Source organism: Durio zibethinus, chromosome 4 (assembly GCF_047325235.1).
Source record: "Durio zibethinus cultivar Kanyao isolate XHJ-2024 chromosome 4, ASM4732523v1, whole genome shotgun sequence".
NCBI classification, from domain to species: Eukaryota; Viridiplantae; Streptophyta; class Magnoliopsida; order Malvales; family Malvaceae; genus Durio; species Durio zibethinus.
Genome location: NC_143165.1, coordinates 12,691,605 through 12,710,038, shown reverse-complemented (window position 1 = coordinate 12,710,038; position 18,434 = coordinate 12,691,605). Strand labels below are relative to the sequence as shown.

The following is an 18,434-nucleotide window of genomic DNA, read 5'->3' as shown; positions in this document are numbered from 1 at the left end:
AATATTTTTACGTAAAAAATAATTATTAAAAAGCTTTCTAATATCTAGGAAGAGTCTTAATAATTATTTTTATATAAGAATATTAACTATTATTAAAAAGAACTAATTTTTAAAATTTATAAATCAATAATTCACACTATTATTACAATTCAAAATGTAACAAGAAATAAGTAAATGATGTAAATACAAACAATTAACTAAACTTGACGTATCTCATATTCATTTAATCCTATTTTTTTATTATCTATTTTTTTGGAAAAAAAATCAATGGTGAAATAAATTTTATTTTTTTATTTATTTTTTGTGAAAGGTAATTTCTTTTAATTCTCCAATATCTAAACAGATTTAGAAAAATTAATCCTTCAAAATATGATTTGAATTCTCTTCAATATTTAAATAAGGTTTTCAAAATCATTTTTTAAAATTATTATTCTATTTTTTCTAAAAGAGTTTTCTTTTTTTTTTTTCTTGAAATTATTACTTTACTATTTCACATTGAGTAAAAACAATATTTCTTAATAAAAAAATAATTATGTAGATTTCTCTCCAAGCCTCTAAAATTATTTTTTTTAAAAAAAATATCATCTTATTTTATTTAAAAATATCATCCTATTTAATGAGTCATAAAATCATATTATTTACCATTAGTACTAATTACTAACATGACAATAAAATAAGAAAAGAAAAGAAGAATATACCCAATCAAGTGGTCCAAATAGGAACAAACCCAGAGTTGAGCCAGGAGCTGGAGCAGAGTAGGCTCCATAGATCGTGGATCGGGTTCGATCAAGAGGCCTGGGTTGGGCTGCAAGAACGCAGGTCGGGTCATGCTGGACTGTGTAGCCCCCTTTAAACCCAAAAAGCGGTGGTTGGCTACCATTGGTCATCGTCAGTGTCGTCATCGATCGCCACCGCTCGGTGTCCTTTTCCTCCCAAAATTTCACCACAGCTTCTTCACAACGTCTTCATTACAGATCCGAGCTTGGATTTCCACAAATCAACCTCTATCGTTCTAGATCTAAATCGAAAGCCCGAAACTTCAAACAAAGAAATCTCCTCCTTCACCGTCCGATCCTTCTGCCTTTTTAGTACGTCAATTCTTCTTCTATCTTTCCTCTTCATCGTCGCTGATCAGCCAAAAAATCTCGCCGCCGCTGACTCCCTTAAGCCGACTCCACCTCCTCTGTTTTTGCTTTCTTTTTTTTTTTTTTTTTGGTGCTGCTTTTCCCCAAATCCAAGGGATGTGTTTCATTTTTCTGTTATTATTTTATTTTATTTTATGGTGTTTCTTTCTGGGTGTGCTATGGGTTTCGATCAAGGATGGTTCTTGGTTAGATGTTAAGGTTTCAGTCTTTGTGGGGAAACATTGCAGGCATGGGTTTTACAGTTTAGATGGGGCTTCGATGGGGGCTTGGTTGTGGCAAGTTTGGGAAGGGTTGTGGGATGACTAAGATTTTTTCGGTGATTATGGTGATCTACTATGGTTAGGGTGATAGGGAAGGTTTTTAGCTGGGGTAGAAGGTTAGTGATGGTGGTCTGTTTCGGGTTTAAATGATGGCAGAGGCAGGGTCGATTTATGGATAAGGGGGGATTGTTTCGGTGGTAGTTTCGGCTGTGGTTCAGCCACGAGGCTGGGGCTATAAAATGGTGGTTACAGGAGCGGCTTTGGTGGCAAGGCTAAGCTAGTTGAGAAAAGCTTGCGTTTGGTTATGAAAAAAAATATAGTTTTGAAAGTTTTGCCTTGGAATTTTTGCTCTCCCTTTAATCTGTGTTGTTAGTCGAATTCTCTTCTTTATTAGCAACTAACCCTCTATTTTTTCTAAAGAATTTGTAGATAATTTTGGCTTGTAGATAATTTTATCTGTTGTTGTGGCCTACAAACCAAGTAGTGGAGCTTGTTGCTCCCTGGCATTGCCGGCCACTACAATTTGTCTTTTTTTCTCTTTTCTCTTTTTTTTTTTTTTGTTTTTTTATTTTTTAAATTAATTTAATTAATTCTGAAAAATAAAAATAAAAATAAAAGTGGGCTTAAAAACTTAATTTAGCCGTTTGGGCCTTCACTATTAGATTTGGGTTTTTCAAATTAGTCTTCAAATTTTGATTTTAGATTTAAGCTTTTAAGCTGTATGCCCTAATTGATTTAAATTAAATTGGATTGGATGTCAATCTATGCAAAATAAAAAATAATAATAATAAAAAACAAATTTAAACAAATTCAACTTGATTTAACGTTTAAATTAACTTAAATAAAAATATTCAAATAAAACACAAAAATTGAATACACTCAAATTGACTTTGATAAAATTTAGTATTTATACCAAAGCACGGACAAAATTGAAAATTGATGCCGTTAAAGATTGTACTACCGTTAATTTAGTCATCCCTCCCCCTTGCTTTACATCAAAATAAATTTTAACGGTAAATATATGATCCTTGTTGACTTTAAAAAAAAAAATGAGGACCTATCTCATTCAGAACCCACAGTGCCCATTTATATTATTAAAAAAAAATAGATTTATCCAAAGATTTTAATCTTGCATAAACAGGAGATATGTCCGCAAGCTATAAGCTTATAGGCTCTAAAGTTGAACTTTAGAGGTATAACTAGGGCTGTAAACGAGCGGAGCTAAGCTAAGTAGTGAGAAGTTCAAGCTCGAGTTCGACTCACAACTCGAGGTTTAATACTCGATTCGAGCTCGATCGAGTTTTATTTTTCAAGCTCGAACTTGATTCGTGATCGAATTCGAGCTACTCGAGCTCGTTCGATTAAGCTCATTAATATGTAAAAATAAGCTCGATTCGTATACTCGATAAGAATTCGATTATTCATGCTCGAACTCAAACTCGAACTCGGATTCGAAATATTTTATTAATTAAAATAATAAAAATATATTTAAATATAAAAGCTCGATTAGGCTCACGAGTTACTCAAGTCAGATATAATAATATTTGAATTCGGCTTGATCGATAAGTCGAGCTACTCGAGCTCGAGCTCGACTCGATAATAATCGAACCGAATTCGAGTTTTTTTCGAATCGAACCCGAATAGCTTGCGAGTATTAATGTATCATTTACACTCCTAGATATAACCAATTAAAACTCTATAGCTAACTTTCTATCCTCTATTTCATCTATCAGATGTTGAATGTTGTCATCCCAATGCTTCATTCATTTCATCAATCCCTTAAAATTCAAGTATAATACCAAAAATATTTTAACTTAAAGTGTTAAAGTACTTTTTAAGTTCAAAATCAACCAGACGAAAAAAAGAGTTAAGAATGATAACTGGATTGAACTTAAAATAAAATGAATTCTTTTTGAAGTAATAATTATATATGCTCTATTTTATTTTTCATAATTTGAATTAAGTGCATTATAACCATGACATTCCAATATTTTTCCCATCTTTATGATTAAAATATTGAAATTTCACAGACAAAGAAATTTACTAAATATATCTCTCTCTTTCTATTTATTGAAAACACTTTTTCATTGTCCAACTAATGCCAAAAATATTAAACACCACCAAATAAGGGAATATGGTATCATTACACTAAATAGAAATTATCCTGAAATTCATGATTTGACCCATAACCAAAGTGTATCCAAAAGTTTTCGATTTGTCATAGCAATATTTGATAATATAAAAGATTCATGAAGAGTAAAGATAAACTTATAGTAATAATTATTATTATTTGTATTTATACTTGGAGACAACAAAGAAATGGATGCACCAACGGTAGTTTCAGCCGCTAAGGAATATATGAAATAAAGGTTACTGTGGATTAAAAAAAAAAAAAACTCATTTTTTCCTTTCTTTCATCTGCCTATAAAGTTCAAGACAGAATTAATAAAAAAATTTTAAAAAATAAAACATTTTCAATAGCTCTAGGTCATGCTTGGTACACATAATATGATAAAATAAGATGAGATTATATTATAAATAAGAGTAGATTAAATAATATTATTTTATTTTATATTTGATATATGTAAAGATTAAAATAAAATTATTTATTTATTTATCAAAATTATCTTTTTTTTTTAATTTATATAATTTAAATTATAGATATAATTTATAAAAGTATAATTGAACATATAAGTTTAATCTTATAAATTAAAAATAATATTTTTCACTTTGAAAACATTGAATAGTCTTATGCGAAGAGAATATTAATTTTTTTTATAATCTTTATCTTTCTCTTTAGATATAAATTAAAAATAATATAAGATAATTATTATCGCAACATATAAGTAATCTTATATTTCAAATATAATTTTAAAATCTGTAAAAAATTTTAAATACTTTAAATACAATATAAGAGGAATAATGAAATCCAATATAGTAGTGATTGAATATCATTCAAATTCTAGATTTTCGAATTGAGAAAGATAAAGAATTTTTGTTATTTATTAGATTCATGGACCAAATTGAATTCAATGGGATATTTTATTTACATTTTTTTCACCAAGAACGTTCTGCAAAACTCTGGGACCCCCGAATTTTGAGTATCCTACTTTCACAGGATTAAAAAATCAAGTCCTTTTTCCTTTTTCTTTTTTTTTTTTTTTTCTCCTTCTCCTTCTTTCACGCTCTATGAAAAGTACATAATTATGGAGAAGAAATAATTGAAAGTGAAAGATGTAAACACAATCCAAGTAGAAAGAGCCTTGATTCTATTTTGGGAGGTTGCAATCTCTTCCCCCATTTCCAAGGGCCTTATTGCAATAAGAATGATCTTCTAAATGCATCAGAGACATGAAGTAAGAAGCACATTAATGACTGTATGATCGACTATACAATGAAAGAGACTTGCACCGAAGAAATTCAAGGCCATTAAAACGAGATTTGTACTAGATAATAGACATAGAACAAAAAAACAAAAGACCAAGACTTGTTGTGGTGACAGAGTTTGAAATTAAGTATGAACAATCAAATTAATATATGCTGACACTTTTGTAGTTACTAAGAATTTGAAGGTGATGTAGTCCCTGAGCATGGCAACAGTGGACTTTTTTGGCTGTTGGACCGCACAAACTTGACAATATGATGTTTATTGATTAAATTTTCATGACTTGGTCATGTTTGTACCACTGCCTTAATTAGAAGATTCAATATCTAAGGTAAGGTTTCATAAGCCAGTATAGGAAATTGAATTGAAAGCAACAGTTCTTAGTTTTTTGCTGGCTACAATGGCTGAAAATTTCTTGATCAGCCCAAAACTATATTATTCCTTATAATTCTAATTTAGAGCCAGTATTTCTGTATTTTGTTGCAAATCATACCTTCAAGCTTTTCTTAAACGATGGATTATCTATACTGCTTGAAGTGAATGTAGGAATCACTGGTTGCAATGGTTCTAGTGTACATTTACTTACTCTGCCTGCTAACAACTTCTAGTGCAACAAGTACTATTACAACAGGTCAGTTAATAAAAGATAGCAACACTGACATTTTAATATCAGCAGATGGAATCTTTGAACTTGGTTTCTTCAGTCCTGGTAATTCCCCAAGCCGATACCTCGGAATTTGGTACAATACCAAAAAAGTATCGATCAGAACAGTAGTATGGGTAGCCAACAGAGAAACTCCGATCTCTGGTACATCAGGAGTTTTAAGTATGAATAGCCAAGGAATTCTTCTACTTAGTAACAACAGAAACAGCATATTTTGGTCATCCAATACATCAAGAACTCCACAGAATCCAGTTGCACAGCTCTTGGACTCAGGAAACCTTGTGGTCAGGGATGGGGATGAGAACATTTTGTGGCAAAGTTTTGATTATCCATCAGATACCTTACTTCCGGGAATGAAACTTGGAAAGGATTTCATCACAGGTAAAGAAACGTTTTTATCATCCTGGAAGAGTGCAGATGATCCAGCTCAAGGTGAGTTTTCAATTCGGATAGATTCTCGTGGATTTCCACAACTAGTTATAATGAAAGGACTTAAATTTTATTATCGTGGTGGTCCATGGAATGGACTCAGGTTTACTGGAAGTCCTGAGCTGAAGAAAAACAATGTATACAGCTTTGAATTCATATTCAATGAGAAAGAAGTACACTACTCATATAACCTATATAACAGTTCTGTTGTCTCAAGGCTAATTGTGAGCCAGTCAGGTCCTTTGCAACGTTTGGTCTGGATTGATCGAACACAAACTTGGTTCCTTTTCTTATCCACGATGGTGGATAACTGTGAGAACTATGCTTTATGTGGTCCGTATGGTCGATGCAATAGCCAAGGTTTTCCTGTATGTGAATGCTTAGAAGGATTTGTACCCAAGTTTCCAAGAGTTTGGAGCTCATTAGATTGGACTGACGGTTGTGTTCGAAGGACCGCACTAAATTGTGGAAGTCAAGACGGTTTTCTAAAGCATAGCGGAGTAAAATTACCTGATACTTCATTCTCTTGGTTTAATGGAACCATGAGCCTAGATATGTGCAGGGAAATGTGTTTGAAAAACTGTTCTTGCACTGCCTATGCAAATTCTGATATCAGGGGAGAAGGAAGTGGCTGCTTGCTTTGGTTCAATGATTTAATGGATGTAAGGGAATTCAATGAAGGTGGGCAGGAACTGTACATACGGATGGCTGCTTCAGAACTAGGTACCATTTATTTCTCTTTTTCTTTTCCGTTTCTTTCTGTTGGTTGCAAAGGATGACCAACCTAACATTTTTTTTTTGGTACTCGAGGTTGCGGGATTTGAACCCTATTCCCTGAAACTAAGAGTATAACATTCTATCAATGGTCCACGCGACTATTGACATAACTTAACTAACATTTCTCTATGTTGAATTAGATCTTCTGTAACTTTAAAGCCACAAAAGGGTTTTTTAGCTGGGTTATTGGTAATCTGTATTTGGTTCAAGTTGCTATCATTTTGGTTTTGGATGTATAACTTCATATCATTTTGAGGAGATATGCAACAAGTCATATTATGTTTCACTGACATAGTGCTGTTTGTTCCAGGTCATATTGAGAAGCAGAGGCATAAAAATAAAAAGAGAGTAAGGATCATAAAAATTTTGTTAATATTAGTCATCGGATGTCTGATAATAGGATTAATATTGTTTATCTGGAAGAAGAAGCATCGAATCCAAGGTAACATAACTGATAGCTGATACTCTTTTATGTTTATAGAAAAGCATTGGCTAATTCCTGTATAATTCAAACATTACATGAATGGAAAGAGTTTTATATAATGTGACTCATACCTGATCTATTCCATATGATTTCAGTGCCAACAATAAGTGAAGACAGGATTGATGAAGATGCAAATGATGACATGGAATTTCCAAGATATGATTTCAATACTATAGCAATAGCTACTGACAACTTTTCAAGTAATAACAAGCTTGGAGAAGGTGGTTTTGGACCTGTATACAAGGTAATGTAATAATATGCCAATTGTAGATATCATATTGGCACACAGAAGATAATCAAACCTTGTTTTCTTTTTATTGAATGATTTCCAGGGTACTTTGAGAGATGGACAGGAAATAGCAGTCAAAAGACTTTCAGGAAACTCTGGCCAAGGACAGACAGAATTCAGGAATGAAGTTATCTTGATTGCAAGACTTCAGCACAGAAATCTTGTGAAGCTTCTTGGTTGCTGTATTTATGGAGATGAGAGGATGCTGATCTATGAGTACATGCCCAACAGAAGTTTGGACTATTTTATTTTTGGTATGACCTGTTCTAAATTCAAGATATTCCTTCCATTTTCTGTTATGTATTCCTTTTTCAGAAGCCTACAAATAGAATATTTTTGGTAGGCAGCGTGAGAATAGGGGAAGGGGTTGCAGATGGTGAGATTTAAACCCAGACCTGCTGGATACCACCTGAAGCAATTGAGTTAAGCTCGTGTTTCCTTCAATTAGAAATTTACTAACTTGAATGCCATGTTGACAGATAGAAAAAGAATCAAAATACTAGATTGGGATATGCGCTTTCACATCATTTGTGGGATTGCACGGGGGCTTCTTTACCTTCATCAAGATTCAAGACTGAAAATTATCCATAGAGACCTTAAAGCCAGCAATGTGTTGCTAGACAATGGCATGAATCCAAAAATTTCAGATTTTGGTATGGCTAAAACATTTGGAGATGATCAAAGTGTGGCAAATACAAAAAGAGTTGTTGGAACATAGTACGTCCACCTAAAAGTGGTCTATGATTTACTTTGTTTTGATCTCAAAGTTTTTAAACTCATTCTTTTCTGCAATGGTTTTTTGCAGTGGATATATGCCACCTGAATATGCCATTGATGGAATCTTTTCAGTGAAATCAGATGTCTTTAGCTTTGGTGTTCTATTACTAGAAATATTGAGTGGGAAGAGAAATAGAGGATTTCATCACTCAAATCACCATCTTAACCTGCTTGGACATGTAAGCATAAAGATAAGGATCTTCTGTTTCAACATCATGTCAAAGAACCATTACTAAATTTGTTTCCTCTTCAAATAACTAACCAGTTTCATTTCCTCTTTGATAATAAAAGGTGGTTTTTGTGTTGTAAGGATAGAAGTATATTTTAGTACTTTTGCAACCTTTTGGGTAGACCTGGTAATTAGTTTATGCCTATCAACTATTTTGTGTTTAAAATATGTAAAACACGAAAATTATCTTATTACGATTGGTGTCAGCACATCAAACACAAACACTCTTTTTTTTTTGTTTTTATCAAACCCATAAACGTTTTTGCCTAAAATTCTAAATCCTGTTGTTTTCATATCTTTTTTTCATCATTCTCATATTTAAAATTGTTAGGTCTACCTCCAGGTTAGAGTTGTCAGTAACTGAGATCTTCTTGATGTTTTTCAGGCATGGAGATTGTGGATGGATGAGAAGCCACTGGACCTAATCAATAAATTTTCGCTGAACTCTTGTGTTGTATCAGAAGTGTTAAGATGCATCCACGTAGGACTGCTGTGTGTTCAACAACTACCAGAAGACAGGCCAAACATGGCTTCAGTGATTCTAATGTTGGGGAGTGATGGTTCATTGCCTCAGCCAAAGCAACCTGGTTTCTACACAGAAAGGAATCCTCTTGGGATAGAATCTTCATCATATTCAGTAAATAAAATTACCTCTTCGTTCTTAGAGGGAAGATAAATATAAGTAGTTTGAGAGTTTTTGTATTACTTGTGGGCATATGTTTAACCTGTTTAACTGCACTAACTTGCATATGTTTAACCTGGTTGGAGTAAGGCATAGATGCATTCTGTATTCGTCAAGGTATTTGAGTTTTGAGGGTGTTTCAATGTATATGTAATTGAATTCCAAATTACTCAAAGCCTCAACATTCTAAGATAAAAAAGAAAATGGCAGAGCCACACCTTAAAAAGATGAAAATCTCATGCAAAATTGTCAGAGTGCAGCACATCTGTAGGCTGTAGTTCATAAACTGCTACTTGGAGCCACATACCAGTTACCATGTCTTCTGAGTAATGACAGATCCATTCATTTTTATCCTTTTTAATTTGAAGACAGAAGTTTCAGTTTATACCAATTACCAACTGCATTGTTCCAGACATTTAATATCATGCTTTAGGCAAAATCTTAGGACCAATGCTATGTAATGGTTGGCTTCAAAAATGAACTTTATGGCCCCTGATCCTTGCGGTGAAGAAAACTGAGATTCTTGTTCCAAACTTCTCACAAGGGCAAGAGAACAATGAATCATTGCCTCAGGAGAAGGGACACCAAAATTTCCCTAGGAGAACCATCCACAAGGATCTAACAGCAAGCAATATTCTACTAGATGCTAAGATGAATCCCAAGATTTCAGACTTTGAGATAGCTAGAACTTTTAAAGGGAATGAAACTCATATCATTAAAAATGAGGTGATGGAAACATCACAAAAACAAAAAATGGAACTTCTGCACAATTAGATATCCTTTTGTAAGTACCAACGAGTTTCCCTTATGCCAATGCAGTGGTTATATGTCACCCAACAATGCAACAAAAGGTCTATTTTTCAGAAACATCTGATATTTATGGCTTTCGAATCCAGCTATTAGAGATAATGCAATTATTTCAGGCATGGAATTTGTGGAGGGAGGGCAAGGCACTTGAACTGATAGATCCATTGATGAAGAGGAATTCACAAGTCAGTCTTTTATGTGTTCACGGCAAGGCATCATACAGGCCAACCATGGTAGCTTTTGTAAACACGTTGGGGGAGAATTCCATGTTATAAGTTGTCTATTGATTTTCATTGGATATTTAAGGACTTTTCTAATAATTCTCAAAAAAAAAAAAAAAGATTTAGTCCCTGTTTTCCAGATTTGGACATTGAACAATGACTTAGAATCAACAAAAGGTCGATGTCTTGATCAGAAGTATTCTGGTGCTCTAGATAGAAAAGTTTTCTTCCAATTGGCTGGTTGAAATGAAGATTGAAAACCCTCAATTTGCTAATTTTTTCTAGGATTATAAATTATAAAGGCTTAATGCCAAAGTTTATCAACTTATCTTTTAAAAAAATTTCGAGTGAGTTCAAGGATTAGAATAAGCATCAACTTTTAGCCAAAACATATACTATATTTTCGAATCATCAATCAAAAAATTATTATTGAAAATAAAAATTAAATTTAAATCTTATAAATGAAATATTTTATCTTTACCAATCCAATCAACTTCCATTATCAAGGATGCTTGTCTTTATACCTTTATCTTACATACATCTAATCATAATTATGAATATACAGCAAATAATATGCAAATTGGCCATCAAAGCTTACCATGAAAATCTTGTCAAAGTTAAAGCATGGTTTTGGTATATTATTAGACTACATTCCATTAACTATACTTTGCATATTAATCAATTTAAGGTGAGATAAATAAACAATTAATGAATTGATTAATAATTAATCAATTTACGATTTGTATGATCAAAATGGTAATTGAAAACTATTTTTCCAATATTTGATATGTTTTTGAAGTGGGAGAATAAGATTCAACTATCTAGAAAAGCTATTAAAAGATTTGGATTTTATTCTTTATTAGTTTTTTATATGTACGTGATGTATATGTAATTTTTATTTTAAAAAATTTAATTCAATAAATAAATTTTTAATATTATAATAATAAATATTAATAATTTAATTTTGATTTTAGTATAATATAAATAAATTTGATAATTTTTTTAATATAATTTTGGTTTTGATAATAGTTGATATTTTGTTAAAAATTTGAGAATCTTCAATAAATTTCATTAGATAAATTATGTTAAATTTAACTTTCCACTGACTTTACTTTGGTTTAGTCACGTGGCACTCTCCCATCTTTTCGTTTTCCTATTTCAATTATTTCGATAAAATTATTTTTTTGGATGAAAACATTGGATTGAGGATTTGTTGTTGATTGTTAATTGGTGTTATAACAACTTATTCATATGATAAAAAATTTATTGAATGGTTAAATGAGAAATGCAATTAGGTAGTTATATCATATGTCATAAAATAAAAAACGTAGTGGTTGATTGAAAAAAATATTTACTAAGTTTGACTTTTTGTTGATTTTGCTTTGGTTTTAGCCACGTGAGACTCTCCCATATTTTCTTTTTCTTTTTCCTATTTCAATTATCTCAATTGGGGTGGTTGTTATGAGTTGTGAGTTGTTCATTTGTGATAAAACAACTCATTCGTGTGATAAAAAATTTCTACGGAGGGTTAAATAGAAAAAGCAGTCCGGTGGTTATATTATATGTCATGAAATCAAGAATGTAATGGTTGATTGAAAAAAAAAATCATAATTACTATGTTCATGAAAGCAAAAATGTAATATTAGATTGGAAAAAAAAATTGTTTATCACTATGCTTATGAAAGTGAAATTGTTCTCTTTGATTGAAAATTTTTTTTTTCAAAAACTATGTTTATGAAAATTGATACGTAATCTTTGATTGAAAAAAAAAAATTATAAAAGATCACTTTTTTGAATCATAAACTTAGTATTTGATTGAAATTTTTTTCTTGAAATAAAAAATATTAGGTTAGATTGGGATGATTGTTATCAGTTATTTATCAGTGTTATGACAATTTATTCGTGTGATAAAAAATTTATTGAACAGTTAAATGAAAAGAGATATCCCATGATATTATATATAATAAAATTAAGAACGTAGTGTTTGATTAAAAAAAAAAATTATCACTACATTTATGAAAATGGACGTATAGAGTTTGATTGAGAAAAAAGAAGTTAAATGTTCTCTTTGATTGAAATAAAATGTCATGAAAATTAGCTTGTGAAAGTTGATACATAATCTTTGAATGAAAAAAAATTAACGAAGATTATGTTTTTTAAATTAGAAACATGGTCCTCAGTTTTACAATAAAAATATATATTTTCATTGAAAAAAAAAAATGATAAGGATTACATTTTTGAAAGTTGATATGGGGTCTTTAATTGAAAAAAAAATGTTGTGTTTCAAGGTTGAGTACTATATATGCCTAATAAAGGGCATTCGCATTATAACCTATTCTCCCAATGAGAAATAAGCAACTCTTATCTATGATGAAACAAAAACACGAACGAAGAAGACAAAAACTAGAGATGTGATAAATCTCAGCTCAGAGAATCATTACTCAGAGCATAAAAATCACTAAAGAGATATACATAAAATGCAAGAATGAAGAGAAAGATTAATGCTTGCATATACTATTTTTCTATTATCCTCACTGAGAAATATTTTGTCAAAATCTCAAAATTAATGCTTGCATATAGTATTTTTCTGTTATCTTGCATATATATATATTTACATATATATGTATATATAGTGAAGATATGCACCAAGTATCATAGTGATTTTAAAGACTGCTAAACGAAAATTTTAAAAGTTTCAAAATAGGAGGAGTCATCATTAATTTTTTTTATTAAGTGCAATTGGTTGTCTAAAAATTTATCTTTTCAATAAAATAATAAAATAAGTTTATGGTTTATCAAAAAAATATTTTGATTTACGAAAAAAATATTGGGTTCAGAAGTCAGTTACACGTGAGAATGAGTTAGCTACCCACAGTGCCCATAAACCTTGGTACCAATTAATCATATATTATCCTAACTATTGATAAAAGTGGTTTTAATTTTGATATTTAAAAATAATTTCTTCACATTTTAAACTTTATAATTATTATCCTTTTTTTAGAACATTGTATTTAGGAATAAGAAGAAAATATTTAACATCAAAACATTTATTTAGGTAAAATTTCGAAAAATATCTCTTTTCTTGGGACTTTCATACTAATCCCTAAAAAATTTTACATAATGTTTCTTTATAAAGAATAATTATTAAGAAATCCTCTAATATCTAAATAGAGTTTCAAAAATTATTTTAACTTAGGAATATTAGTTTTTTTATTTAAAACAAATCTCCAAAAACCACCATTTATTAGGTTTTTTTTTAAGTAATGAAAAGCAAACGTATATCATATAGAGCAAATGTATAATGCAAATACAAATTAAAATACAGATAATGAATTAAATTTATCTCACACATATTTAAATTTTATTCATTTTATTTAAGAATAAAACCTCTTATTTAAGACTAAGATGAGAATCTTTAGTATCGAAATATTTTTTAATTCTCAAATATCTAAGTAGAATTTCAAAAAATATTTTTTTACTTAAATTTCTTATGATATCTTTTAAAAATTGGTATAATATTCTTTCGTAAAAAGTAATTATTGAAAAGCCTTCTAATATTTAGGTAATGTTTCATACATTATTTTTACATAAAAATATTAACTATTATTAAAAAAACTAATTTTCAAAATTTATAAATCAATAATTCACACTATTATTACAAATTCATAATGTAACAAGAAATAAGTATATGATGTAAATACAAACAATTAACCAAACTTGACCTATCTCATATTCATTTATTAATTTAATCCTATTTTTTTATTATCTCTTTTTTGAAAAGAAAATCAATGGTGAAATAAATTTTATTTTTTATTTATTTTATGTGAAAGAGAATTTCCTTTAATTTTTCAATATTTAAGCAGATTTAAGAAAATTAATCCTTTAAAACATTATTTGAATTCTCTCCAATATTTAAGTAAGATTTCCAAAATCATTTTTTTAAAAAATATTATTCTTTTTTTTTCTAAAAAAGTTTTTTATTGTTTTTTCTTGAAATTATTACCTTACTAATTAACATTGTGTAAAAACAATATTTCTTAACAAAAAATAATTATATAGATTTCTCTTCAAGGTAAAGCCTCTAAAATTATTTTTTTATTAAAAGAATATTATCTTATTTTATCTAAAAATATCATCCTATTTAATAAGTCATAAAATCATATAATTTGCCAATAGGACCAATTACTAACATGATAATAAAATAAAATAAGAAAAGAAAAATATATCCAATCAAGTGGTCCAAATAAGAAAAAACCCAGAGTTGGGCCAAGAGTTGGAGCAAACCGAGCTCTATGGATGGTGGATCGGGCTGGATCAGGGAGCTTGGGTTGGACTGGTAGGATGAGGGTCGGGTCACCCTGGACCGGGTTGATCCCGTTCAACCTTTTTTTTTTTTTTTAAGCTATAAAAACTCAAGCTTTTTTTGTCATTTCCTTCATTCTTCTTACTAAAAAAGTTTTCTCATTCTACAAAAATATTATGACATTGCCCTTTAAATCCAAAAAGTTGTGCTTAGCTACCATTAGTCAGCGTCAGTGTCATTATCAATTGCCACCACTTGGCAACTCTTTCCTCCCAAATTCGCCACGGCTTCTTCACAATATCTTCGTTACAGATCCGAGCTTGGATTTTCACAAATCAATCTCTATCGTTCTAGATCTAAATTGAAAACCCGAAACTTCAAACAAAGAAATCTCTTCCTTTATCGTTTGATCCTTCTGCCTTTTTAGTACGTTAATCTCCTCATTTTATCTTTCCTCTTCATCGTTGTCGATCAGCCAAAAGTTCTCTCACCACCATTGACTCCCTTAAGTCGACGCCACCTCCTCTGTTTTTACTTTCTTTTTTTTGGCACTGTTTTTCCCTAAATCCAAAGGATGTGTTTGATTTTTTTATTGTTATTATTTTATTTTATTTTTTTGTGTTTCTTTCTGGGTGTGCTATGGGTTTCGACCAGGGCTGGTTCTTGGTTAGATGTTAGGGTCTCAGTCTTTATGGGGAAATATTTCAAGTATGGGTTTTACGGATTAGGATGGGGCTTTGATGAAGGCTCGGTTGTGGCAAGTTTGGGAAGGGTTGTGGGATGACTAAGATTATTTTGGTGATTATGGTGATCTATTATGGTTAGGGTGTTAGGGAAGGTTTTTAGTTGGGGTAGAGGGTTAGTGATGGTGGTCTATTTCGGGTTTGAATAAGGGAAGAGATACGGTCGATTTATGGATAAGGGGGGTTTGTTTCGGTGGTAGTTTCGGCTGTGGTTCAGCCAAAAAGCTGGGGCTACAAATGGTGGTTACAGGAGCGGTTTTGGTGGCAAGGTTAGGTAAGTTGAGAAAAGCTAGGGTTCGGCTATGAAATTTTTTTTTTTTTTTAAGTTTTGCTAGGAATTTTTGCTCTTTTATCTATCTTGTTAAGTCGAATCCCCCTCTTTATTAACAATAAGCCCTTTGTTTTTTCTGAAGAATTTGTAAATAATTTTAGCCTATTGTGGCTTACAAACCAAGTAATGGAGCTTGTTGCTCCCTCGCATTGCCAGACACTAGCATTTGTCTTTTTTCTCTTTTTTCTTTTTCACTTTTTAAAATTAATTTAATTAACTCTAAAAAATAAAAATAAAATTGTTAATTTAAGTCTAAGATTGAAGTTTGTGCTTTTACTGTTAGATTTGAGTTTTTAAAATTAAGCTTTCAAATTTTGATATTAGCCTTTGTGCTTTTAAGCAATTGATCCAAATTGGATTAAGTTTTGGTCTATGTAAATTAAAAAATAATAATAATAAAATAATTAATTTAAAATAAATTTAAAAAAATTTACTTTGATTTAATGTTTAAATTAACTTAAATAAAAATATTTAAATCAAGTATAAAATTTGAATAAAATTAAATATTAATATCAAATCACAAATAAAATTAAAAATTGATGTCATTAGAGATTATACTACAATAAATTTAGTTATTCCTCTTCCTACCAATACATCAAAATAAATTTTAACCGTAAAAATATGATCCTTGTTGACTTAAAAAAAGCAAAGAAAAAGACAAATGAGGACCTATCCCATTCAGAGCCCACAGTGCCCATTTATATTATTAAAAAAAAAAAAAAAAAATCTATCCAAAGATTTAAGCTTACATAGCAGGAGATATGTCAGCAAGCTATGAGCTTATAGGCTCTAAGTTGGAACTTTAAAGGCCTAGCCAAGAAAAATCTCTAGCTAGCTTCCTAACCTTTATTTCATCTATTAGATGACGAACATTGTCGTCCCAATGCTTCCGTCATTTCATTATCAATCCCTTCAAATTCAAGCATACTATCAAAAATACTTGAAGTTAAAGTGTTAAAAGCACTTGTTAATTTCAAAATCAACGAGGCAAAAAGAGAGTTAAAAATTTTCAATGTGTCATGGCAACATTTGATAATACGAGGGATTCATGAAGAGTAAAGATAAACTTCTAGTAATAATTATTATTGTTATTTGTATTTATGCTTGGAGCCAGGAAAGAAATGGGTGCACCAACGGTAGTGCCAGCCGCTAAGGAATATATTAGATAAAGGTAACCTTAGATGAAAAAAAATTTTTTTTTTTCTTTTTTCCGTCTGCCTGTAAAGTTCAAGAGAAAATTAATAATTTTTTTTTAAATAAAATCTTTCCAATAGTTTTAAGTAATGTTGGTACATAAAATAAAATATGATAAGATAAAATAATATTATAAATAAAATTTAATTAAATAATATTATTTTATTTTATATTTGATATTTATAAAAATTAAAATAAAATAATTTATTTATTAAAATTATTTTTTAAAAATTTATATAATTTAAATTATTAATGTAATTTTTAAAAAAATAATTGGCTATATAAATTTAATTTTATAAATTAAAAATAATTTTTTTCATTTAAAAAATTTAAATAATCTTATATTAAGATGATATTAATTTTTTTTATAATTTTTATTTTTTAAAATATAAATTAAATATAATATAAAATAATTATTATTTTAACTTATTAATAATCTTATATATCAATCATAACTTTAAAATCTTCAAAAATTGTTTAAAAAATCAAATCTTTTTTTTTTTTTCCTTTTTCTTTCTCTTTCTCCTTCTTTCACGCTACGTGAAAAGTAAATAATTATGGAGATGAAACAATTGAAAGTGAAAGATGTAAAAATTGAAAGAATTGGATAAAAGCTGTAGAGATAACGTGAAGTGTGGATCGGACTAGATAGAATAGACTAAGGTAAATTGTTTTTTTTTTCCTATTTGTTTTAACCCAAATTAAAAAAGAGAGAGAGAGAGAGAGAGGAGATGATGACACGTGGACCGGACAATTTGCTCTAGTTCTGTTCTTGGGTTCCTGACAACTTCTTATATATAGATTTTACGGCTTTTTATAGAACTTGAACTAATGAACTTGAACTGAATTATACTTAAAATTTAAGGACCTAAATTAAATTTACCCAAAAAAAACACATTTGTTTCTTTCTTCTACCCATAAAGTTCAAGAGAAAATTAATAAAAAATTATAAAAAAAAAAAAAAAATGAAACCTTTCCAATGGCTTTTAATCTCCAAGAATCCATTTAGTCTTTTCCCCCTTTTTCTTTTTCTCCTTCTCCCTCTTCCACGCTATACGAAAAGTAAAATAGTTATGAAGGACAAATAATTGAAAGTGAACGGTGTGGAAGAATTGAAAGAATTGGGTAAAAGTCGTAGAGACAACGTGAAGCATGGATCAGATTAAGTAGAATAGGCCAAGGAAAATTGTTTTCCCTTTTTTCTATTTATTTTAATCCAAATTAAAAAAATAAAATAAAATAAAATAAGAGAAAGGAGTATGATGGCACATGGTACTTTATATGATGCTCAAACTTGAATCCAAATTTAGTAAAATTTAAAGAATGGATTGGTTTTATGACTGTTTGCTGAACATAAGTATTATATTTTCAGAGTCCTCTCTTTGATTTCAACCTGGGACCTTCATTTTTGGGTAAAGTACCAACTAGACTGTTGTGTGAGCCACTTGCTTCAAACTAAACAGTCAACTTCTATGCTGTAATATTTCAACCTAAATAATAATTAGGTTAGATTAATATTAAAGTCCATCAGTTTATTAAGACATTATTTAATAAAAAAAAATTATCGTGAAATAAAAAAAAAATAGAGTTCTTCTTCTTCATTTTTCTTGAGGTTAGAGAATATGAAAAATTAAATTGAAGATTCACAATCAGAGGTTATAATCAAGTTAATTCCTTAAAGGTAAGTACATGTCCTCTTTTTATTTAAGAAGAA

General features: G+C 29.8%; 1 protein-coding gene across 1 annotated transcript; it reads left to right on the top strand.

The window, feature by feature from the left end:
• Positions 1 to 5,107: 5,107 nt before the first annotated feature.
• LOC149519178 (G-type lectin S-receptor-like serine/threonine-protein kinase At4g27290) lies at positions 5,108 to 9,268 on the top strand. The gene is made up of 7 exons (XM_089759672.1): positions 5,108 to 6,606; positions 6,971 to 7,102; positions 7,240 to 7,388; positions 7,477 to 7,687; positions 7,913 to 8,150; positions 8,239 to 8,389; positions 8,825 to 9,268. The coding sequence occupies exons 1-7, from the start codon at positions 5,352 to 5,354 to the stop codon at positions 9,113 to 9,115; spliced, it is 2,427 nt and encodes an 808-aa protein (XP_089615798.1). The 5' UTR covers positions 5,108 to 5,351; the 3' UTR covers positions 9,116 to 9,268.
• Positions 9,269 to 18,434: the final 9,166 nt, after the last annotated feature.